This window comes from Denticeps clupeoides, chromosome 13 (assembly GCF_900700375.1).
Source record: "Denticeps clupeoides chromosome 13, fDenClu1.1, whole genome shotgun sequence".
Classification (NCBI taxonomy): Eukaryota; Metazoa; Chordata; class Actinopteri; order Clupeiformes; family Denticipitidae; genus Denticeps; species Denticeps clupeoides.
Genome location: NC_041719.1, coordinates 15,536,616 through 15,563,478, shown reverse-complemented (window position 1 = coordinate 15,563,478; position 26,863 = coordinate 15,536,616). Strand labels below are relative to the sequence as shown.

Here is a 26,863-nt window from a genome sequence, read left to right as displayed (position 1 = left end):
TCCAGTTTAACTAAATAAAGAATATCCTATATCCAGTGAATTTGGCATGGAGGTTTAGAGGATTTCCAGTTTATCATAATTAATCTTCTCGCTAGTAAGGTAGAAAAGGCCAGCACATCCCTTTGATGGGCATACAGGGAAGGAGGTGAAGAGAAAACCCCAAACAATGCCCCTGGCTCTACTCAATCTTACGTGCAGCAGATTTATTCCTTCTTCAGCAGCCAGACTGATTGTTTTTAACTGAAAGTCACATCATATGCCTTTCTTCCCGTCTTTTACATGAGTAGGGTCTGTGCAAAATGGCTGATATGAATAATTACGTAAGTAAAACAGTTCCACTGTGACCTGTTCTGATATGACGAGGTTAAATGTGTTTGTGGGGCGGAAAGCTAGTTAGTCTATAAAAATCCTTAAATTAGTCACATTGTGGGGTGGTAGTAGCCTAGTGGGTAACACACTCGCCTATGAACCAGAAGACCCGGGTTCGAATCCCACTTACTACCATTGTGTCCCTGAGCAAGACACCTAACCCTAAGTTGCTCCAGGGAGACTGTCCCTGTAAATACTGATTGTAAGTCGCTCTGGATAAGGGCGTCTGATAAATGCTGTAAATGTAAATGTAAATTGTTGTAAAAGCCGCATTTCTCAAAGCGTGTGAAAACAGTAGTGGTTACATGCTGGAATTGACAGGGATAGATTTCTAAACAGGCATACCAGGGCCAGGGTCTCGAGAGGATGCAAATGAAAATATAGGCTTATATTGTGTTTGTTCATCTCATATATGAATTGTTAACTGACAATTGTTTTCTGAAGTATTCCTGAGCCCTTGTGGTAATATATTTTACAGGACGTTTTTGGATTTAATGCAGTGCTGCCTGAGGGATCAAAGGTCATGGGCATCCAATGTGGGTTTTCGACCTTGCAACTAACAGAAATTTACCCAGAGTCTCGGAATCTTTTGATTGTATTACGAACAGTAGATGATGATAATCCCTAGATTTCCTGAAATTGTAGATTGGGGGAAACATTGTTCTTAAACTGCTGGACTTTTTTTTTTTTTTACCCAGTTGTTCACAAAGTGGTGAAACTTGTCCTGTCCTTGCTTGTGAACAACTGACCCTTAATACCCAATCATGTTTGGGTTTCCCAATCATCATGTACCTGTTTCCAATTACCCAGGTGCTTTCTGAGCATTCCTCAACTTCCCCAGTCTTTTGCTGCCCTTGTCTCAGCTTTTTTGGAACATGTTGAATTTTTTGTTGTATTTTCAGAGATTTTTCAGAGAATGTTGGGTTACGTTGACTGTTTTTCACTGTGGTTGTGCCTGCTTTGAAAGGCACACTTGAAAGGGCTCAAACAATGAAAAACCACTAGAACCTTTTTGTCCTACATCGTGGGCAGATAACTTGCTCTGATTGGCAATGGTCATGGGTTATAACACTGAATTACATTAAAACCTATTTAAAAAGGTCACATTCAGACTGTAATTTTGAAAACATGATTCTCAGCAGAAGAGTTACTCCTTGTACTTTGTTACACTTTTGCTTCCTGTAGTCTCTATGCATTATGATGTGGGCTAGACCATGGATATTTACTGTTTTTCCAGATGTTATTTTGTATCAATGCCAAATAATTTCATGCATGCATGAAGTAATATATGTAACATCTCTATAATTTTTTGTCTTTTGACTTATAAAGCATCCTTATGACCCTATGATTTCCACGATGTGGAAAACTCAGACGGACTTTCGCATACACAAATACAAAGAAATGCGCATGCATACACAACGTTTCGGCTTGGCTCATATGTAAAAACATATGTGACGACCACTTACAGTCAATAAATCATACCAGAAAAAAAAGCAAACTAGCGGCAGCGAACAAATTAGCTGATTCAAATGTGGTTTTATTATTATGGTTCCAGTTCATTATGCAAGTTTATTTATTGGACGTTTATTGGACATGCAGAATTGGGACACATCCCATCTGATCTTGCAGGCTCTGACTGTTGATATGAGAATAGACTTATGTTTATAAAGAACAATTTAAACCATCTGAGAGATGAAGTGAACAACACTTATTATCTTGTTGAAATGGCATCTGTCATGGATTTGCCAGTGTGTAAGGCTGACTTGTTGGAATCAGGAGAGATATTTGGCAGATCTTAATGTATTGTATTCTGTCTCTCATTCTATGACTAGACTTATATTGAATGTCTAAATCTCTAATACTATTTCATAAAAGCGTATTGTATAGTCTGCTTGGTTTTAAGAAACTAGTAGTAGCAACCAGTAGCTACAGAACTGAGCCTTTGTGGCTAAATCCATTTATATTTGCTATTAATATTTCCATTCATATTTGTTATTAATTGCAAAGGTATGCAAGAAAACGCAGAGCAAAGTGCTTTTCTGGATTCACTGCATTTTTCCAGGTGCTGTGGAGGCACTGAATCCTCGCCCCTGTCCTCATTAGAGGGTTGACAGAAAAGCCTGAGACACTCCAATTCTCCGAGGTGGAGGAACTTGAAGGGACATACATTTATTCTGCTGTGGGGTTTACAAGTTGTGAGAGTCTGCATACAGAAGAATCCACTCGGTTTTCTCTAAATAGTTTCCCTTCTCTTCTTTTCATCCAAAGAGAGACTAATTGAAACAGCTCAGTCCTCCTTTCTTTTACATTAAAATGGAGTGACAATAATTAAGACTTGCTCTTTGCTCAAAACCTGCTGAATGAAGGTAAATTACTGACTGTGTCCTAAATTGCGTTCTTCTCTTTGCAGGCAGCAATCAATGGTGTGATACCCCAGGAAAATGGGATTTTACAAAGGTAAGAAATCAAGTGGTTTGAACACAGGGACTGAATGAAGTGAAACTACCGTTTTTGCCCTTTTGTGCTTCTCTGGGGAAAAAAAAGCTATTATTATTATTATTCATTACTGAAGTTTCTTAAAACAATAAAATTATGATTTTGAACGGACAGAAATGGACTGATTTATCAGTTTACTCAAGAAATATCATTTTTTTTGTTTCCTTGGGAAGGAAAAATGGGTATGATTAATTATTCTTTCTAAGGTTTTACAGTTAAGACAACAGGAAATAATAACACATGCTGGTTTCCTTCTGTTGGTGGCATTTTTGCAAAATTGGCACCTTTTTAGCAGCACCTATTTGAATGATCTAACCCATGTCACCCGATGGCCTTTTTTCCCCAACAGTAACACTGATTTCTTTTTTATTTTAAATTTTTAAGATGCTTAAAATTCTAAAATGTTTGTGCTGAGTGATTTGTATTTAGCGATTGGTAGCACTGTCATAATTTAAAAAACATGTTTGGCCTCCAAAATGTGCTGTTAAAATGTGCCTTATTCCTTGGTTCTGGATTCTAGCTGCGAACTGACCAGTTGTGGTTTGTCTGTCTTGGGCTGCTCTACTAACATGGCCATGCAACGTGGCTTCTGTGCGTTTGGTTAGGACAGGGAGTGTTTGTGTTCTGTAAAGCAGGATTCATCAGTAGGTTTTATGTTTAAGACGTTTAGGTAAGTAGTATTCTTATTGGGTTATCATGACTTCTGTCTCAATTTAACCAATCTATTGGGTGAATCCAGCATTGTGGAACAATGCCTTAGCTACACATTATTTAATTTCAATGTATTTAAAAACCTGCAGGTTTTGCAGACGTTTGAAACACTGTTACCTCTAACAATGTAATTGTTTTTACTAATTTAAATGATATTCAAAGCAAATTATTAACACAACCCAGATATTCAAAGTTCAGTTTATATATGTTATATTGAATAACGCATTGAGCATTACATTTAAACTCTTGATACTAACTGGCGATCATATGTTAAACTTAACAGCTCTCATGTAGATTTTAGACCAGTGACATTGTTGTCTCGTGCATCACACCATCTTGGTCATGTTGCTATTGCATAAACATTATTTTATTGAAGCGTTGCACAGTTTTGACCCCCCCATTATACATTGAAATATTTGGTGCAATAGTTTTGTCTGAATGCTAACAGAGTTCACAGAATTTTATTGTGGAAGTTGGTTTTAACAAGTGAGACTAGTTTTCTGTGTCCCGTGCATGTATGGCTTTTGTCATAACTTTATATTGAACTACCCAGTAATAAGGCATGACCCCCCCCCCCCATGCATCACTCAAGAGAATAGTCCGTTAATGATAAAATGCTTTTTTGTCACTGTGATACTGATAGTTTTAGTGTAACGGTAAATAAAAGTCACATTTTATAATGTTATTTGCATCTTGATCATTGTACGATTGTGATTGTGAACTGAAGTAATTAAACCGAAATATATTACAGTGTTTAGATTTTACTGTATGTGTGCTTTAATATTTATATTGTTAGCACGTTATTTTGCTTCTTAATAAAGTTGAGGACTTTTCAGGTTTCAGTACACATTATCTTAAACTGGTACTCTCTACTGGCATGTAACTTCATCAATGTTATCAGAACTGTTACAAAACTAGCACGCTCATTAAAAAAATGAATTCTTATTCAATCTAGGTGTTATGCCATGTTCCCTCAGTTTGAAGTGGATTAATCTACTTGTAATGGTTACATGAGTGAGGAGCAGCTTTGCGGTTTTATGTGCCTGTGAATGCGCCGATGGCACAATAATAGCTGTGCCGTGACTCCACCAAGCTTCATGCATCCCCAGAAGCCAAGCAGAGCGGGCCACTTGCATCCACCAGATTAAACGGAATTGAAACTGTTACTGAGGAAAAGCCACTGCTAGGCTTTGTGACCCACGATTACAGCCCCCCCACCCATCTTAACGGTCGCTACTTTTCAATGCAGTTGCTTGAGAACCAATATATTCAGACTCCTCGTTCTCTTCAACGGACTCTGTGTGTGTGTGTGTGTGTGTGTGTGTGTGTGTGTGTGTGTGTGTGTCTGTGCGCGCTTTGGGCATGAGAACATTTTGTTTTTGGGCTCTTAAAGGCACATAATTATGAATGGGACTTGGCAGCAGGGCTTCCAGTGCCCTATTTAGTACAAGCGGCTGGCACCAGTCTGCGCCCATAGGATGGCATCTCTTGCAGTGAAGGGCCCCCATTGAGGTGCCACAGGCCAACTGGAGTCGTGGTGGTCCTCAGAGCAAGATCCGTTCTGTGGTTTGTGTTGGGAGGGTGCCACCTAGAGGTATTCTCTAGAACAACACTTCCCTGTTATTAAATCTTAATAAACCCATTAATGTGGTGTATTGAAGCGAAAGCAGGGTGACTCTTTTAGAAAATTTCAGATGATAATTGATTAGTTTGTTACAACTATTTTTGTTTAGGGATCGGATGGACCGATATTGCAGAAGACATTTCAGAGCTCTGAAGATGCTTAGAGGCACTGACTGTACTATTAAAACTATTATGACCCATGGTTTTGGGTATTATACTATTAATACCCAATAGTATTAAATAGTATACTAATATCCCATGGGTAGCAGGGATGGGTTAGTGTTGTGCTGTGGAGTGACAAATTACATAGTTGTATTGTGTAGTTTTCTTAGCAGTATGTCTTGGCGTGAATCATCATGCGATTTTAGGTAATGAACAAATGGTTTGTATGAATGTAAAGATTTTACCATGAACTGTACATTTATATTTATCAAGATTATCAATTTTGTTTTGAATGCTGGACTACAAGACTTTTTATACTTCAAATATTACAATAATATTTAACCAGAAATGTTTTTCTTGCTACAGTTAAGTACTTAGATCATATCACTCCCTGTCCGCCTCAGTAACGATTTCCTCCGTGCCCTCTGAGCCTAACGTCTTTAACCTTTTGGTATTATAATAAGGTGGGATAAATGCACGCTTTGTGCACAGCGCTGGGAGCCTGCACACTCTCCCTGCACGATATTTGCTGACCCCCACAGAAAAGAGGAGCGCCTTTGTCATGGCGTGGAGAGAGAAAAGACATCATTTACTGCCGTGTGGGGACTGGGGGCTTGGGGGAATTCGGTCAGACATAGAGAGAGAGATGGAGAGGCTCAGAAAAAGACGTTTTGTATCACAGGCTGGAGCAGTGAGGGAAAAAAAAAAAGTAGAGTGAGTGTGGTGATTTGTTTTTAGCTGGACAATCGAACGTCTGTTGGGCTCTGGCTGAACTATCCGAGGCGTAAAGCCTGTTTACACTGCCTGATACTGTTTGCGTTGCTGCTGAGCTGGCCTTGTCACCACTTCAGAATGGGGCTGCAGGTTTCTTTTTCTCTCCCTAAAACTAACCACTCCCCCCCCACTTCCCCCTCCTCCCAAATCCCTGTAGACTGCCCAATTTATTTAAAAAACCCACAAATATTTCAATTGAAAACCTGTTGCATTAACCTGCATTTATAGTGCTTTAAAAGTCCCAGTCATAAAAATTTCATTTAGTATTATTTAACATTTAATACGAGTTTACCCAGCCCGTCTATGGTCCTGCAGTGGCTAGAAATGGCGATAGGTGTAAAGAGTGCTTTGGTCATTCTGCTTCACCGTTCAGAGTGCGGCAGCTCAGACGGTCTGATCTAGAACTTCTCCTCTTATGTTGTCATAAGCGGAAAGGTTACCTCCAGTTTCTCATTCTTTTTCCAGCCAGAAAGTTTCCCACCCCTCCACTAAAACAGTCCACTGACAGTCATGGCTAAAAAAAGTGCATTGCAGTTAATGTAAAAATGAGCACAAAAGTTTTTTTTTTCTTAGTTCCGTCGCAAGAGACTCTGATGAACCGGTGGGATAGTAACTTTTTTTCTGGAAACCTTCTGATTATGGGGCCTCTTCCTTAACCACTAGGCCACCACTGCACCTCAGCTCAACTTCACATACAGTATTAGGGGATCACTATATAAAAGCAAACAAAAAAAAAAAAAAAAAGGTCAGGGAGCCTTTAAGATGTCTGTCATTAAAACGCCAATCTGTAAATATCATTATTTTAGTAACTCAGAAGCCAACGTTTTTTATTAACTTAAGAGCAATATTTAATATTAAACTTTAAAAAAAACTTTGTTTGAAACACCCAGTCTTACTGAACATAATGATATAATAAAAGTTCTGTTCAGCCAGTGCTTGACATTGAGGTCAAATTTGGTCAAAAAAGAGTCGGTGTGAAGTCACCACTGACATGACTGCATTGCCTAAATTAAAGAAAAACTATGTTTTTTTGTTGGTTGCTTTTCTAATAATTAAATCAGCACAGATTTAGATTACAGTTTCTGTTTACTGTCATATTCTTGTTCTGAAAGTTTGCACACACAACAGAATGAGGGTATTGTTTAAAAATGGAACACAGCAGAAATGACATGCCAGGGAGTGACATTTTGTTGCCTTTTTGTGAACTAACGCCCCCGGGCTGTTCAGTGAACTATCACTGATCCTGGGACAGGATAGAGGTCATGTGTGTGTTTCTTTTAAAGGATCTTTGTTTTGCGGTCGGTTTCTGCGCAGATTTATTTATTTATTTATTTATTTTTACTCACTAGCAATTTCTCCAGCGAGTCCTCCCAGACCACCCCTTATGGTCCTCATAGCCAAGCAGCAACGGGGCCTGGTGGGGCGGCTCCAGCTGGTCCTGCCTCTTCATCATCCTCCTCATCGTATTCGGGCTCCCCGTCCTGCCCCGTCCTACCGTCGCGCCACATCGTGGAGCGCCAGCCGCGCATGCTCCACTTCCGTGTGGAGTACCGCCAGCGCTCAGTGGAAGTGGTCCTAGAGGAGTCCAGCACAGTTGGTGAGGGAGAGAACACACCCTCCCACCTTCTGTAATGTGCAAAAAGTATTTTCCAATCTGTAAAGGACTCAACCGCTCATTGTGAGCATAAGTGTGTAATATATGTATTGTAACTATATAACAGGTCCCTACTCTTAAATCAGTGTTAAATCTTATGTCTTCATAGTGAAATCTTATTACATGGTTAACTTCAGAATTATTAATGAAAGTCACTCTAGATGAAAGCATCAGTGGAAAGAACTTAATACTATAAATTTGTTTATTTTGTGTCTCGATGTAATCGTTATCTTTTTTCTTTTTTTTAATTATCATTATTAGCAATAAATATAGCGCCTTTCTGCTTGTCAGGATGTCATTAAAGTGGTTCCATTTGTTAGGAGGTTGCAGGTGTATCATGAATTTACAGTTCAGTATTTTTTTCTAATTTCCATGAGACAACAGCATGGTTAAAAAGATTTTTAGTATATAGTGCAAGTTGCAGGTGTCGACTGGTTGGAAACATTAATTTCTCACTCATTCTGTGGTAGCAGAATCGAACACACCGCATGGTACAATGGTTTTAACTGAGAATTTTGTATTTTTAGATTATCTATTTCCTGAAGCATTGGGTCACTGTGGTTCTTTTTGCTGCCTCCCTCTGGTCTTCTGCTGCCCTCTCCTGTTTCTAGAATGCATTACTATAACTGCAGCGTTCTGCCTTCCCAGGTGAAATTAAACAGATTCTGGAAACAGAGCTTCAGATCCCCATGTCCAAGATGCAACTGAAGGGCTGGAAGAGCGGCGATGTGTTGGACAGTGTGAGTAAAGAAAACTGGAATGATTCACATAAGTGACATGCCCATTTTGATCATGTATGAGGATTTAAATGCAAAAAAATATCAGCTGTGAGAGTGAGCAGTGTGCGTAATGCATACAAAGGGGTTAAAATAATCTTTCAGTGCTCTGTCATGTTAGAAATGTAATAAACCTCACTCTTTCTCATGCAGTTTTCCTTCCATCTTGCAGACACTCTTACGGACTTTACACTTGCCCAAGAACAACAGCTTGTATGTGCTGACTCCTGACATCACACCCAGTGCAAGTACCAGCCAGAACAGGTGAGTGAGAGCTGCTGCCACGTGTGGGTTCTCGTGTCATACGCTGCTTTTACATACGGATTTTGGCCCACATTAGACAGAAAATCTGGACCAGTGATTGATTTGTTTTCCAGAACAAGTAAAATTTAGTAGACGAAAGAAAATGGTAGACAATTACTCCCAGTTAAACTATAATTGTTATTTATCTTTTTTTTTTTTTTTTGTGAGCTGCACAGAAAATGGTAATGATGGCTAAAAAGTATAGTGAATAGTGATTTATAACCCAAGATTTTTTTTACTGTGTTGGTTGTTCACGGAATAAAAAATTATGTGTTGTTTAGAATGGATTGGTTTATATGTTATATTTTGTAGTATCCATTAAATAGAAAATCTCAATTGATGTCTCAGCATACAACACATCAGCTTACACACCAACACCCCCAAATCATGCCGCTTCATTTCTGTATAAATTATTTTTGACAACCTAGATGAATCAAAAGCATAATTGTTGTTGCGCGAGGCCTCGTTTGTCAAATGGTTTGCTTTAGATTCAATGTCATGTAATCAAGGCATTGCGATGCAGACATGGAGGATTCTGCATCAATGCGGTGCCAAACATAACCGATTATTTCATAATGCCGTTGCTTTGCGCGACCAATAGTGTCAAAGCGAGTGAGAGTTCTTTCTGCCACTTCGAAACGCACACAAACAAATCGGTAATGGAGGAGTGTCCAGAAATCTACAACACAACATTATCCTCTGACCAGGAGTTTAGAAAACCACACATTTTTTGTGTTGAACCCCACAGAGAGCAAAACGCTACCACATTCAGTCTGAAATTATTTCCTCTAGTGAGCAGAAAAACGCTCTGTTCAGTTTGCGCTCTCCTCACTCCACTTTTCTGCCGTTTGTTACTTCTGGTTGTAACGGGTTTGGGTCTGTGTGTAGTGGAGTTAACTCAGGTGAAGTATGTCGAGAAAGCAGGCCTGCCGGGAAGAAAGAGAATATCTCTCTCTCTCTTTATTCATACTTACAGCACCTCAGTCCCCCCCCATTACACTTACCAAACGTTACTGCTTTTGTGTAATACAAAATTTGCAGCAGGACCAGGGCAGACGACCAACTCCACAGCACAGTGCTTTTAAAGGAGAACTACCAGAATATACAACAGTTACAAGGCGAGCGTGGTCTGAACGCCGGCAGTTTTCCTGCTCATTGTAGCAAATCAAAGCGTCCACACAGGTGTACGAGACTTTAACTCTTTTATTTCCAAACATCATGTGACCATGTAGAAAAGGGCCACACGTCTACTTCTAATACTCAACACATGCTGTGAAGCATAACAAATGGATAATATGGATATTATAAATAAGTACATGGTGGTGGGGTGGGTATAGGTCACATTTTTTTACCATGGTATTACTATTCCTCGATTTGTATTTTGAGGCTCCTGTTTGACTTAATAAAGAACAGAAGACCTTATATTCATGATACATCTGTGTGGAATCCTTAAATAAATTGAATGATTGCTTGCAAATGTTAAGATGGTTATATTCATGTTATCCAAAGGGATCTAAAGAAAAAAAATTGATGTTTAGTTTTATTTCTACCTACTGGATCCTGTTTATGAGCACAGATAGAGAGACTAATTCTAAAGCCCCAACTGCACTGTGAAAAAAGGACAGGATTTTGCGTGTAGAATTTCTTCTGTTATATCCCAGTAGATTACTTTATTGCTGTTAATGGACAGCCTCAATGTGAACTACACCTAAATTCTGTACTGTTCATAAGGGATTTAGAAATTGTTTACTTCTGGCTGCAGTTAAAATCATGTCCTGTAGAGGGAGCGTGACGCATAGAGTTGGTAGACTCTGTGTTTTCTGTGTTGACTCATTGACACCATGCATTAGTGCAGAGGATATCAAGCCTTTTACTATCAAGCCTCACTTGTCAGGAAGAATCTTCTCACCCCACTTTCAATGTTCAATGTGCGAACTGAATTATGGGTCCATCACCTTACATTGATTGCAGCAGGAAGTTTCAAAATACAAAATACCAAACAAAACCAATTTCCAAAACCAATGTGAAATGTATGGCCAATAAGTTACAAACACAAACCAGCTTATGGTGAGTTAATCCGTCTGTTTTGTGACTAGCAAGAAACAATGATTATCTACTCCTCAAATGCCACATATGAGTGCATGTTTCATTTGGTCTGCAGTCGGCTTTCGGCCTTGACTGCAGTGAATGAGCAGATCATTAATAAAAGTGGAAGTTTCATTGTGAAACACTCCAGCACAGCACACGGTGACACAACGAAATGTGTCCTCCGCTTTTTACCATCACCCTTGGTAAGCAGTGGGCAGCCATACCCGGAGAGCAGTGTGTGGGGACGGTTCTTTGCTCAGTGGCTCCTTGGTCGTTTGGGATTTGAACTGGAAACCTTACCCGCTAGGCCACCACTGTCCATAAGTGGTATATGAGTGGTGTATGATAACAACTCCAGTGTCTAACATTTAATGTTAAACATTAGTTCAGCATTTGCCAGCAGTTACACTTCAGGTAATTCTTTTTACTGCATCAAATGTGTACACTCCGTGGCCACAAAATAACAGTAATTTTATTGTATCCAGCAACATGTAATATTAACAATGTAATTATGTAGGTGCTTAGAGGTACTAGCAGATGCAGTTGTAGTGTACATTTCTATGGGCAATTCACAATTCTTATAAAATTATTTTTGATAATTTTATAAGAACACAACACACACAACAGCTGCAGTCCTTTGCTAGACACAAGTACACACAATAAATCTTAAATCTCAATATTATAAAATTATTGCCAAATGCAACCAGAATTCAGTTGTTCAGCCTCAGCTAAAAGTAATTCTCTGGTATCTAGTTTTGTGCGTACAACGGTTGTATGTGCAAGATCTGAACGACACATGATTGTGTAACAAAGTACATAGTTCATAGTACATAGTTCCCGTAGGATAAATGTTTTTGGATGTTTACAATGTTTAAAACTAGCGCAGGTCTATAGTATCTTTGCTCACTTTACACGACGCACCTCCGCAGCCGCAGGCCTCCTTTTAAAAGTCATGTAAATTACAGCTGATTATCTATGCCCGAACATGAACGAGGTGGATTTTACATGGAGGAAGAACCGGTCATTTAAGTTAAGCTTTTCAGGGTTGTCAATGTAGTTTAAAAATAATTTGGTAAATTTGACTTTTTGAGGGTTTTTTTCTTTTCTTTTTATTTTTTTTTCCAAATTTGCACTGAAATGTCTGAGAACATATGGTCATTGTAAATGTATAAACACACTTATCATTGTTTACATGACTTTTACACAGAAAGGCTGCTCATAATAAGGTGGTGACATCAGCCTATCATGAGGCTGTGCCCATGAGTGAAGTTAAAGATTTCATAATCTTTCAAGTTTGTGGAGGCGTGTGCAGTGCGTGTCCTCTGCAAAACACTTGGTGGCGCTGCTTATTAACTAATAATGAAGGACTTCCATGGTAACACTAATGATTATCTGAGCCTCTAATTTTTTTTTATTTTCTTGAGATTATAGAGATATTAAAGTGTTAGTGTCATTTATATAATTACAGTTATTGTTGGTGCAAAATAATGCATTACAGCAATCAAACTGTTTTCTTTTTACAAAATATTTTGTTTGTAATAGCAGTTAAATCCTATACATTATAATAATATAATTTTTGCAGTTACATAAATTATTATGTTTAGCACTTTTAAAACTCCTCACCCATAACCACCCATAAATTTTTGTGCCAGATTTGCAAACGAACAAAACATTTTTTGGGGAAAATTGGTGCGATCATATCAAATTTAGACATTTTTTAAGCTTATTATAGTATTGACTAATATTGTAGTTCTTTGTTTTGATGGAGATTTATAGGATAATTGGAACACTTTCAGATGTTTGAAATGCAAGTTGATATACATATGGAAACATGATTAAGAAACCTTATGATTGTATGAGTGTTTGCAATTAGATATGTGTGTTTGTGTGTATAAATGTAGTGCTCATGTAGGTAAAAAGAAAAAACTGCCGCTCAGATGCATGTGTTAATTTAAATTTCATTAAGTGAAAGCTCAGCATTGTAAAGTAGTTGCATGAAAATAGAACGAAAACGATCTATTCATTTATTTTATTGCTCTGTTCATATGTAATGTGCACAAACTACTTCCCTTTATTTCTTCGTTTCTATTGCTATTGCTAGGAAACAGTTCCAGTTCCTTATGATTTTTGCATGGATTACCCCTAAAATAATAATATTTAGAAGCTCTGTTAAATGTTTTAAATTTGAACACTGATCCATCTGGATTGATCAGAACTGTAAATGGATTCTGCCGGAGGTCTTGGGAAGTGTTTGAGAGTCTGCAGACAGCCTCTTCCGTGCGCTTAGCTCCCTGCCTGTCTGTGGTGTTCCGATCCACCAGCCCGCCACAGAGTTGCAGAGAAACTCTGCAGATCCAGTGATACTATTTACCACCCCACAGAGACCCCATCAGTCATTTTTTCCCTTTCCCCCCCTCATTTTTAAACCGAATACTAGCCTTGAAACGCTGACCTGGAGAGTGCGAATGGGATGCGAAGGGAAAGTGAGGCTGTAATTTTTGATGGCGCTAAAAGTAGCTCAAGTGTGGAGTGGATCAAGGCTAACAGGAGGGGACGGTGCCATGTAATTATCTGTGTTGATTAGGGTTGCAGTTAAACCCAGTGGGGGGCCGATAAGGGGCAGCCACATGTGTCGGTCTGCATAAATGATTGCCTTTGTGGGCCTGTGCGGGCATACTGTACCCCGACGTGTAAAGAAAAGGGGGGAACTTAATACCAGGGTTGTGTTCGATGCTCTTGTAATTAAAGTGTTGTACTTTTCTGTTTTGCATGCTCTGCTCACCAGTGTTAGTTTGTTATTATTATTAAATTAATTAACACTTTCCTCAATGTCCTTTAATGTCCTGGTGTCTAAGAGGAAGAATAATTTGCTCCATCTCCAAGAAGCTGTGTGAAGATTTTAGAAGATTCTCATTATAAGCAGCAGCATGGGGAACAGATAGCTCTCGGGTTTGAAGAAGGTGTGGTGACCCTGTTACGGTCCGAAAAAGGTTTGGATCTTCGCACCATGGCTAGAGTGCCAGGCCCCCCTGCCGGCAAAGCTGTTAGCCACCCATCGTAAAAAAAAACAACCGCCTCTCGTCACCTGCTGGCAGTCAGTCGGTTCGCGTTCGCCTGGGCTGTCAAACAAGCTCCCACCCCTGTTCGACTGTGAAGTGCTGTAGCCCTGGAGCGCACATCGCCACAAACGGGGGTCGTCGGGAGAGCATGATAGGTCCTCTCCTGTTCTCTCTTGGGCCTTACATGATGCTCCATCCCATGGTTGCTTCACACTGATGTCACAGTTCGATTTGTGTGGAAAACAAGGTCTCGGAGAGTGGTGGCAGAATGGTGTGGGTGTTTACTGTAGCATCTGCTCGCCTTGACGCCAGGGACCCTTGTGCCACCATTGGACTGATTACAATAGATCCTGGCTGTGGGTATATGGATCTGATAGAATTCATTTCATGAATTTAATCAGGCTGGTTTCTGAGTTTCATTTATTAATGCATAACTGCATTAATAAATGTCTGTCTAAATATAACCACCTCTTGTGTCCTGTAATTTGCTTTGTTCATTCATAAATAACTTATGACTATCATTAATATTTAAATATCATTAAATATTTCTTTTTTAAATTTACAGTGCTCATATATTCAAATAAAAAAATTTGATATTTTTGAGAATTGCTGTAAGCAATTAGTTTTATTATTAGACTGTGAAAGACTTGATGTTAGTAACGTTCAACATGAACATATTTCACCATAGTTTACATTTACTCTAGGTCGTCCCTTTAAAGCAGGGGTCTAATTTCTTTTACTGACCCTTTTTTCAGTTTTCTAAAGCAATGAAATTGCAACTGCATCTTCAAACAAGCGGACGTGGTTGTTTTTGTGCAACTTCAGCAAGAGACAAAATAGTAGCCAAATAAATTCAGTCACTGCGTCCATTACGTCTTTGTTTCAGTCTCAAGCACTATTTTAGCCAACATATTCAGTCTCCCCAATTTCATGGAGTCCCATGAAATGGTGCACTGTTTGACATAACAAATAGAAGCCACTGTTGGCAATTACCAGAGCACTCTCCTGCACCCTCCTAAACCAAACAGATTAAATCAAATAGCATACTCATATCTCCACTCTCATTTAAATCCTCTGTTTGATTATAAAATAAATTGAAGGCTTCAGAGATGTCGAGAACGAATTCTCTCCAATGTGGTTACAGAAATCCACTTGCAAGCCAAGCTTAGTTTTTCTGAAGGCACTGTTGACTAACTGACTACGCAGCGAGGTATCCAAAGCTCTTATCTCCACCATAAATAATAATGCGTAGATGAATAATTCAGCATGAATCATCATCTTTTTCTGTTTCAGATCAACTACAAAAATTCTGTTTAATTGAGGATATATAAACACACACACACCTTTTGCAACACACACACACACACACACATACATGTATACATTGCACATTTGCAAAAAGGTTTTTATTTTTGTCTCATTTGCAATTGGCAAGGGTAGGCACTCGTCCAGGCAGGGAATTTTTGCCTTTGGTACATTATAATTTTTTTATTATTTGACACTTAAACTGTGATCACCCCAGTGACTACTACTTCTATAACCATAGGGAATAAACCAAATTATTATACAGAATTAGTTCCCCCATTCACCCCATTTCCTCCTGCATCTTTACAAAATGAATACTACAATTAGGAGTCTAATCAACACCCAGGTCCCTTAGCACTAGTCCTATGACTTAAAAGTGTTTCAAGACAACATCATCTGAAATGAGCTTTTTGCCTTAACTGGCCAAAATAGTTTCATACTGCTACTTTTTTATTATTAAAGTTTCTTGGAATGAAAACCCTACAGTGTGGATAATAGGATGCTCTTTCTGGAACAATTAAAATTTATCAACCTGTGTTTCTTTTTGTGTGATTGTAGACCTTGACATGAATTGATTTTTAAATGACATACATTACCTAAATGTTCTGTATCTAGAGTAAAGAATATGAGATTGTATGAGGGCAGACAGTTCCTTCCTTTTTAAAATGTGCTTTAAATAGGGAAAATCCCTAGGTTTTGATTATTAAGTTTTCATTTTTACTAAATGTGCAGTGTGGATTTATTGAAATGGCAGGGGTTTAAAAAAAAAAAAAATTATAATTTTAAAATCCTGTCCTGCACATCACTTCTCTTCTGTCACTCTCTTGGTCTCTCTACCTCTCACACACTGACACACACACGCACACAATCACCCTCTTGCCTGCTACAACAAACATTACATTTACATATTGATTTCATAGTTTTAGTCAATGTAAATATGCTGTCATTACAGTAAATTTGGCCTTCTGTTAACATAAGCTTGTCCAAAGCTCCTCAGATTAAAGCCGTGATTGCATAATTAATGTGCGCACTACATATTAATTCTGTCCCCCAGTTCTGAACCAGCCCAGCCCTCACATTTTAAGCCTTTGATTGATATTCAGAAGCACAGGCCCAAACGTTTGCACAGAAACTCTACTTAGCCTCGCAAGAACGTTTGTCTTTTGCAACGCAATGAGAGGGTCACGCAAATCCACCCCACCACAAACCCACAATCCAAGGTCGCTGTTCCTGGGCTGGGCTGATTGAGTCCATATTTTACCCCTGCTGTCTGGCTTGACATGACCTGATAGTGAACAGCCTCCTTCCCCAAATCAATATATACGACCAGTTAGCTGCTGTTCCACTGCTGTTATGATCAAGGGGCGAATGGCGTGGCCTCAAGCACAGGGAGTCACCCCGCGCTGTTATGGGGGGCAGGTCGAACCAGCCGGCCCCAGCCATGATGCTGCGCTGCTGCAGCCTGGGCCTGTCTGGCCTCCACCTCTGGGGTTTCTGTTCACAGTGGGGTGTACCGTCTGACAAGACCCAGCTCGCCTACCCCTTAAAAAAAAAAAAAAAACCTAATCTGTCTTTTTATTTCTTTCCTTTTTTGCTCCTGTTTTTCTCAGTGCTCTGCAGGAGACATTGAATCAGAACTTCCTGCTGGTCATCACCCATCGCGAAGCGCAGCGGGACTACAACCTCCATTTCCCCGGCACCAAAACCATCCAGGAGGTGAGTGAGTGACTGCACCGTTTCTTCAAGGATGTGTACCCCTTACATTTTCTTAGAATTTGTGTACTTGTGCATACATTTCATTGTATCCTCTCCTGAGCAGCTCAATATCGTCTCACATTGTCACGCCGCAATATTTTTTCACCACAGTACAGTCAAAGTTGTCTTAAACAAAAAGGAAGGGGAGAAATGGTCACTCTCCTCCCCAGTTGGCAAGTGTAGGCAGCATTTGGGGAGAAATGTTTGTGCAGTGGCATGGGGCCTGATTGTTGGCAGTGGCAATTTCAGAAGCTGGAGGCGAAACACGGGGCTTAGGAAGAGATGTAATATTCATACAGAATTCAGATTCGGGGGGGGCGGGGCTGGCATAGCACCTTCTTGCCCTCCGATTATTACTGTGTCATCGCGTGTGGGATTGTTTCAGGGTGGGGGCTTATACTGCACTTCTGTTGCACTCAGTTCTGACTCCACCCGATTGGATATGTGTGGGTGCCACTGCCGTGCGGGATATTTAGGTTGGTGCCGAACACCAGCTTTCCAAAAAAAAAAAAAAAAAAAAAAACCCTCTTACACTCCCACACAAAACACAGCAGCCCATTCCAAACATCCCTCTCCCTCCTCCTCTTCCTCATTCTTCCTCTCAGAGGCCCTCAGTAACCTATGCTGAGCCTTCTGAAATGGCTCCATTAATTATTCACAGTGGGTAGCTTGCTCCACGATAAATGTAACAAGCTCCCTGTGGATTGGCAGCATAGCTTTGACCCACCCCCCTAACCCCACCTCCTCTTTTCCCTGGGATCCCCAACGGGGCGACAGAATGTGCTCGTGGAAAAACAGAGCCCTTTGAAGTATGAATTGTACATTGTGGTTGGGTTTATAAAACACTGCGCCTTCAGCATGGAGCTGTTGAGGGCAGAATGGACTCTTTTAGCAGAAGATGACATTCAGGGATTAATGGTGTGACAACATGTCTGGCTGTAAGGACAGGTGGAAACTTTTTTAATGGCCTGTGGTAGTTTGTGTTGAAACTTTTGGGGATATAATTTAATATGGCTGCTAATGGCGTATTAATTGCGTTTTGACTGGTTATTATAACAGAATAAGAATCCCCATACTAGATAATAATAATTCTGTGATTTTCTTATATAAATTCAGTTATTTTGAAGATATAGAAGTGAAGACACAAACACAGACTGCTTGCTATCTATATGCGTATTTTTCAGAAAAAAAGTTTCAAACGATTTTCACACACGATGCTTCTGGACTGTTTAAACAAAATAAGTCATTTGAAAATTTGGCTCATTTGCCATTGAAATGTGCTGCTCTAGATAATACCAAACCTAGACACTGCTAGACTCAGGACCATGGACACTACCAAACCAAACATGCAGATATAGTTTATGTGATTATTTATATTCCCCTGTATTTTTACACATTTTCTATACTATGAAATAAAGGTTTAATATTAACAGTCATTGCAAATATGTTTGGGCAATGAAAGGATGCGAAATATCAATTATTGTTGCAAATGACACTGCATGATCAGTTATCTACTCAATTGATCATATCAATCTATTCCCCTTGAAAATATGTCTATTGGATTTATTGACCAGGTTCAAACCCCCTTTACTACCATCGTGTCCCAGAGCAAGACACTCAACCCTGAGTGTCTCCTGGGTAACTGTACCTGTAACTACTGATTAAGGGTGTTTTCTCTGAATGAATTTTGATATTTATTTAGAATAAATGATCTGAATCATTCCATTCTGTCTTCCATCCTTATACAGCACTCTGTTCTTTATCCTATTTAAAAATGTAAATGAAAACGATGACCTCCTGCGTGTTTGAGTGCCTTTTCAGTTTCACTGCCGCTGTATGTGGCTTCATATTTAACGTTTAACCCCATTAAGGCTCCAGCAGAGGCTCTCTGGCCACCCTATTTTTACAGCTTTCTGTCTGCTATCACAGAGTCTCACCGCCTCGCCTCCCCTCCTCTCCCCTCCAGTGCCAAGGCTCCTGTACGCTGCTGGCCACCTTTACAGTAATCAGACCTACTTGAGGGGTTTGTAATAGTGCTAATTGAAGAGCTTAATACAGCAAGGCTGAAGTGCTGGTGCCCTCGCCCTCTCTCCCAAGCAGATGGTTTTGATGAGCACCCACTGTGAACCTTAAGTGTTTCTGCTGGGATTACAAAACCCAAGGAGGGAACACAGTTGAGGGGGGGTGGCTGGGGAGAGGTGAAGGAGGACGAAGGCTGGCATCCTGGTGGGGGAGCCATGGAGAGAGGGACAAAGCGAAATCAAACAGGCCTCCTTTAACACATGCTTTAGGCGTCTTTAGGCATTCCGCACATACATAAAAACAGGGAAAATCAGACACACACACACACACACACAAACTTTGACTCACTTTCAGTCAAGCTCTGGGGTGATTTGGGCTATGCCTGAATGATTAGTTTAATGCCTAGAACAAAATGAATAAATAGTCTACGTAATATGTGTTTTTCTTCTTTTTAAACATTGTAGATTTATTTACCTTTTTTACCTCATTAATAAATGTGACGTGGCCAAGTCTTTAAAGAACTCTTAATTAAACATTGACTGCTGTAAATTACTGGGGGCAATGCACTCTTGATTTTATTAATCCTCCCAATTGCCTGATACTGATATGGTTTGTAATATATTGTGCATTTCTTATGTAAGCGAACATCCCTCCCTTGGCCATAATTATAGACCCAGAACATTTAGTTTTAAGCATCGAGGAGCATGGTTTTTACAGCAACGCTTAACAAAAGTAACAAAAAAGCAACTCTGATCACCTCCAGGGTCTTTCTGTCCCTCTCTCGTCCCCTCTCTCTCTCAAACACACTCACATTGTCCCACTCGCCACCACATATGGAGGCTGCTTCAGGCAATACCCCCCCCCCCCCCAGGTTATCTTTTGTCTTAGCTGAAGGCGGACTGGGGTTTTCTGCTTGTGCATATGAATGGGGGAGAGAGAGAGAGAGAGAGTCCCATTCCCCCATGTTTGTCTTGCCAAAGGTTCTGGCTTTGCCTCTCAGCTCCTTGGGAACGCGCCGCTCTATCTTTTTCTCCTCCTTAACTCTCCCACTCTTTCTCCCCATCGCCGTCTCTCTTGGGCCCGGGTTCTGATTGGCATTCCCATCCCCGAATGTGGGGCTGTGGTTAAGCTGCAGGGTAAATGTTTGCCAGGAAAGTGGCGGGTAGAATAGGGGCTGGCCGCTAGGGCCCGGATCGTCCGTGACCAGACGAGCTGTCCTGGGGATTTCTGCTCCAGCCCCGCCAGTTTTAAACTCTGCAGCTGGAGAGAGGAACGGGTCGAGTAAAGAGAAAGAGGAGCACACACACACACACAAAAAAAAAAATAATGTAAGGGAGATGCTGCAGTCGAAAGAGTGTGAATAAAAGACATCTGGTGCCGGCAAGCTTGAGACTGTTTAACAGCAACCTTTTTCTTCTCTTTGATTTCTCTCCAGCCAGGGATTAACAGTACTTGGCGTTTAGAGAGTTTGGATCATTAATGTGTGCGTCTGTGCTTGTGTGATGTTGATGTCGGTGTAACAGAAAGCTCCCACTAGTGTCAAACCGTTAAACTTTACTCTGAATCCTCCAGTAAAAACTAATTATTAACATTTGACATTCCCATAAAAGTAAAATGTTATGCAATGTATAACTTAATTTCATTTATAATATTAGCCTTCAAAGATCTGCTTCCATTCCAAATCTTTCAAAACCCTACATAGAGTTTTTTGCCGTATTGTGATGTAGTTCCTGGTGTGGTTGTAAGGGGGCAACAAGAAACACATTTATTTTCTTTCTTCAGTCTAAAGGCTCTGAACTTCACTCTGACACATTTGAAAAGTATTACGGTTGTTACTTAATTTCTTATTGTATAGCACTTACACTTACTCTCTCTCCTTCTATACATATATATATATGTGTGTGTGTGTGTGTGTGTGTGTGTGTTTGGGTATAAATATATAGAGATGGACATAGTGATATAGATAAATATATATTTTATATCTTTTCATACATTGTTACAAAATCGAAACTAATTGTTTTGTGCATCACTATAAACATATATGGTGTATATTTATAGTTCACAAATACAGAGAAATTGTTCTTCTACAGAGGTTTATCTGTAGATTTTTTTCTTTATTGCGTTATAAACAAATATTGTACATTTATTAATGTGACCAAGGGCCAAACAGATTTCAGATTAAAATACAACTCTGATCTCCCCAGTCATTTGCACATTTGCACACCTCCACCCTACTCGTTACGTTACATAGATTTTCTGTTTAAAAACAGAAATTTGTAATTATTGTTAATATTTGCAATATTTGTAACTTGAATATTTGTAATATTGAGGTCAATAGCAGTCACACAAGCATTTCACTGCATGTCATACTGTGTATAACTGTGTAGGTGACAAAGAAAATTTGAATTTGTATAAGGTAAGCACGCATGTTGAAATGGCAGCTGCCATTCTTTTGGATATCTTAAGAATATTTTTATCTCCTAGACGAAGCAGCTCTTTAATAAATAATGTCTGCGATTACTTTTCTGCAACTGAGAGCAGGTTCCTTTCCAGAAGCGGACGAGTGTTTTGTGACATTTAAAATAAAATGCCAGTGCACTTTGGATTTAATAGAAATGAGTATTTTCCTGCTGCCAGTTGTTGGGAGCTTCAGACAAGATTGGATTTTTGTGCTGCGAGTAATCTTCTTTTATGTGATACAAATGTCAACTGCTCCAAATGCCTCAGTTATTCCTGGACTGATATTCAGTTCTCTGTAAACTGGCATTATAATCTCTACGTCAGAGTGTTCTACTTCGTATTTTACACGATTGTTATTCCTGAATTAATTGGCGGAACTTTGGAAAGTCTGTGTGAATAGATGTGGGATTTGGGCATCATCAGTAATGAAGGGCGGTGCTATTTGTAAAGGAAGAATCTTAACCCTGCTCTCTCTGCTGTCAATAACACCCGGAGAGCTCTCGAATCATTTGCTGTTGATGTTGAAGCTGAATGGGCTGACACTTTATGCAGCATTTCATTATATCAAGGGGGGATGCACCGATGTATCTGACATCAGTCAAATGATGTTTCAAATTACTGGATATCATAACAGTGTGGGGATCAATTAAACGTATTTCTTCAGCTACATAGTAAGTGTTTTACTTAGTTTTCAACTGTTTAAGTGAATCAAGTTTTTTCTTAAACAACTGATTATTCACAGACTCGGTTTATTCACAATTCATGTCAATTTTATCAGTTGTATTTATTTTAATTCAATTTTTTTTTTGCTATATTTCAGAAACCAAGAAACTTAAGTGCATTTGTTATATTCGCTTTGATTTGCCAGGACAGAAGATCAGCTCTCACACCCGAAGGCCTTTGGAAGCAGGCATAAATCGCTGGGGTCTCTGAGGGTCACTGTTGTGTAGCAGATAAATTGTGCAGCCAGGACCTCAGCGTTGGCATTAGTTTCTTCTTTCTCCTGGGTTGCCTTGACCTCTGACACGCAATGCTTCATTACAGCCGAGCGGCGGTGTTTACGGCCAACTGCCGGTCAGCGCTCTGCGGTGAAATCCCTGTAGCCCCCTGGTCAAACACAGATATTACACTCTGTAATAACACTGGCCACCCTGGCTGACCCCACCTCACTTCATAAAGGATGGTAGAGCGAGTGTGTGGGCCTCTGTGTGAGCCATGGCCAGCAGTCTTTTTTTTTTTTTTTTTCCGGATCTCCCTGGTTTTCATCGAACAAGACTTAGTCCATGTTGACACACACAATTGGAAATTATGTTTGGTTCACCACTTTTCTAAACAAATATATTTGGCACCAATAAATCAAAATGCATCTATATTTGTTCAGTTGCAGAATTTTATCCAACCTCGTGGTAGTCCTGCTGTTATTTTTCGTATTAAGTGCCTGCACGTATAATGTATTTCAGGCCTGGGAGGAAAATGTATACATTTTAGAATGTCAGTTTTTACAATATATATACACACACCATAAAAAGCAAAACAGACTGGTGTACCATTAATATAGTTTCTGTTGTACTTTCTCTTAATGATTATAGCTACTTCTGAATGTGTGAACCTATAATCAGCCGCCTGTTATTTTGCTGTGAACTGCAAACACTCATAAATCATTTTTCTCCTGCCATAGAGTACTAGATGTAAACTCCCAAAATGAAGCCTGTAATCTCAACATTGACAAAAGAATTCATTTTGAATCAGGTTGCGACCTAAAGGTTCAGCTGAAATCAAAAAGCATCATTTCCAGTTGTCCTTGTAGGCGTGCAATGCGGTGTGCTGAAATCCCGCCTGGCCTTGTGTGCTTTCCTTCCCCTGCTTCTCAATGCGGGCCGGCGGCCCGGTCGTGGATACATGTCTTCCTCTGGCCTCACCAGGATGACAGCACTACAGAGGATTAGCAAGCCGTGTGTAAGAGGGATCTTTCTGGAACAATGTGTGCAGCTTTTCCCTGCATCTGTATCCCTCCCCCTCAGGGGGTATAGCATTCTGTGGGGGTAATGCGGCTCAAACCGCGCGGCGCGGGCCAGTTCAGACGGCGCACCCCCGCTTTGATCATCCTCGTCCTTCACACATCAGGCTGGCGTTGGGCTTTAAACCAACCGAGTCTGGCATGGACATTGATGGGGGTGTGCTGGGTGCTAACTGTTTAAAGCATGGAATGTTATTAAGTGCAGATACATGACCCCTGAATGGCTAAAGAGAAATACTGTTCATTTCAGAGTGTGGGGCTGTTGTTACTGGGCATAAGCCATGGCATCTGAGGAATGCAAACAACATGGGCATGGGCGCAAAAAAAAAAAAAAACAGAATGGTCTCTGTGGGTGTTGTCTGAAACGTGGTTATCTTAGCTACAAACACATTTAATCTCTAACCATGGTCTTTTCCCCACTCTCTGTGCTACAGGTGAAGAGAAACGTATCTGATTTGACAAATATCCCTGTACGGCACCAACAATGGGACGGCTGGCCTGCCTCTGCCTCAGACGATTCGGTAAGGAGAAAAACTTACAGAATAAAAGTGCTTCCCCTGACATGGGGAAACCTGTGCAGCTCGAGCAGAGTCGATCCTGTTTTTCTCTTTCGAAGGCATTTAAGTGATGGAATGTATGGCGTAGTAAGTAATCTACAAAATCACTACCCATACGATGAGAAACGATTAAGATGTGCAATGCTGAAACCATCTGTCAAAAGTATTATGTTAAACCTAATTAAGATGTCAAAGAGATCCCCCCTCTTGTCTTCACTGTGTGGACATTAAAGCTCACCCAGTGGAGTGTCACTGACCTGCCCTGCCCTGGTCGCAGTCCGTCGCCTTTCAGTGGAACAAAGTCAGTGTGATCCAAAGAGGTCCTCATACAGATCTTTGCGGAACCCCACAACCTCATGCCCAAACCCTTACTGTTGTCCTCCTGTTTTTTCTTTGACACGTACTTGTTCCCATGCTAATTGTATGGCACAATTATTCATGGAATCTGATGTTCTTCATTAATTGTTTAGTATTAATAATTTTTTTTGGATAATGATATAAGAAGAGCAAGAAGAAGAATTTAAAGACATTTTTATTTCATTAATTAGAAGTGTGAAAGTACTGAAACTGCTTTCGATTTGACAGGGAGAGGCCCTCACCTGTTGATCAAATCCTGTTTTTAAAAGAGGTTTGTGTTTCAAATGCCAACCTGTTAATTAGTCACATTTTACAACTGGTCTAAATGTTTGCTTTGTGTTGGATTGAATGAACAATATGTAACTGCACCTGGTATTTTGTTGTCAAGCTGTTAAAACTGGTTTGGGCTCTTTTATGAGAAACATATGAAGTGATCAGCAAAACACGATACACAAGATTATTTTTCTTTTGTCATGACAATTGCATTCTTTGTTTAGCGTGCAGCCTGCTTTATTCAGGCTTTAGATGTGCAGCGCTGACTGTAACCACAACAGATCTGCCAACGTACGATTCCTCATCACCACCATCGTGCAGTACCTGCAACCCTGATCTGAACCCGTAATCTCAGCTAAAATGATACGCATATCATTCACGACCGCATCCAAGCCACGGACACAGCTCTGGGAGTGACGTACCCCACCCAGGTTTCCTGGGAGGAGATATTAAAAACATTGGCTTCAATAATGGCCTTGATCTCATACTGGCCTTTTTTTTTATTATTGAAATGACTTTCTGCGTTAGAGAGCAAGCCAGCCAGGCTGTTGCAGAGCACATCTCATTAACCTCACCTCATCCCCCGGGATTTGTACCAATAAACACAGCAGCCAGGGCTTAGAAATACATTTTCCGGGAGTCAAAATCAGTGCATTTTCTGCCTTCCCTTCATTATCTCTCTATTGCCCATTTCAGTGTATTTCCAATTCCACTTCAAATGAAATGGAGAAATAAAAAATGCCATTTTGCCATTTCTTTTAATTTTAATGTCTGCATATTTAACCAATATGGGCTGTCATTCTGTTTAAAGTAAACAGGTTTGTTTATTGCCACTGAGGTCACACTGAAAGTAATAAAAATTTTACTGCCAAGTGCTCATGTCTATGTTGATATTGGCCAGTGTAGGGGTGGACATTGGGGTTTTGTGGTCTCAAGTCTGAAATTAACTAGCAATATACAGATTTATTCTGAATTCTTCTTGTTTAAGTGTTGATATTTGTATCACACTGAGGGGAATATTTATGATTTATCTCAGCTTGATACTGCATTAGAATGTTTTATCAAACTAGTAAAAATATAGCTTCACATTGATCATGATAGAGAATTTTTTGTTTTTAATCATAGGGTATATATATATTGCTTTTATTAAATTCTTCTTTGCAGATTAAATGTCTGTGATTAGTGGAATTTTTTTTTCTTTTTTACTTGTGAATATTTAAAGTGATTGTTTTTGTCATCCTGTTTCACAGCAAGCACAGCACATGGTGCACACTACATGAACCGGTTGCACCATGTGTGCAGCCACGAAACGCACCGGGGAGCAATGTGTGGGGATTGTACCTTGATCAAGGGGACCTCAGTCATACCTTGGCAACTTTTTGGTTATGATTCTGCCTCCACTTGGCCACTACAATCTAAAATAGGTGGTGGTTTTGAAAGGCACCAGCTTATCCCGGGCGTGTTTATGTGAAAAGTTTGAAGGCTTTACTTGATATGATTTCTGCGATGCAGAAAACGCGGACAGAATTGTTGAATCCAGGAAATATAGTGGAATTCATTGTAAAATGTGGAATTGCAGATAATTCTCATTTTGTAAATTTTTCCTGTGCCTTCGCACACACCAACGCAATGTAAACGTGCATTCAGCTATGGCAAAGAGGCTCGCTGGAACACCAATGTCCTTAAAAAGAGCTAAAGAATACCCAAAAGATTTTTTTGAATTGGAAGAACAACTCCTTTGTAAGTTTGCCAGCGCACGATAGCGCGAGCCACTCACTCCAGAAAACTCTTGGTCATGCAAAAAAAAATTTTATTAACATGGTTCCAGTTCATTATCAAGTGGGCACAACTTCTTGTATTCCAGGTCATCCCAATGTTTATTTATTTGATACGGTTTTCATTTTTTAAATGAAAGAAGGGGACACACTGTGAAAGTTCTTTGCATGAAAAAATTGTTTTCATTGTTTAAAACAATCAGTAAATGCCCAAGCATAATGCCAACAGTGGTTAAATGTGATTTGTCATATTACATTTGTTCTTTCGTTTCTCATTCGCTCCATAATCACAGTTTTTAGATGAATAAATATGTTTAAAATGGAAAA

The 26,863-nt window shown here is 39.8% G+C and overlaps 1 protein-coding gene across 1 annotated transcript in view; it reads left to right on the top strand.

Moving 5' to 3' along the window:
• Positions 1–26,863, top strand: part of faf1 (Fas (TNFRSF6) associated factor 1) — a 63,263-nt gene that overhangs the window by 7,418 nt on the left and 28,982 nt on the right. Inside the window, exons 3-8 of the mRNA XM_029000540.1 lie at positions 2,780–2,826; positions 7,485–7,732; positions 8,438–8,529; positions 8,738–8,829; positions 16,931–17,036; positions 24,009–24,095. Coding sequence (XP_028856373.1) covers positions 2,780–2,826; positions 7,485–7,732; positions 8,438–8,529; positions 8,738–8,829; positions 16,931–17,036; positions 24,009–24,095 — 672 coding nt within the window. The remainder of the gene's footprint in view (positions 1–2,779; positions 2,827–7,484; positions 7,733–8,437; positions 8,530–8,737; positions 8,830–16,930; positions 17,037–24,008; positions 24,096–26,863) is intronic.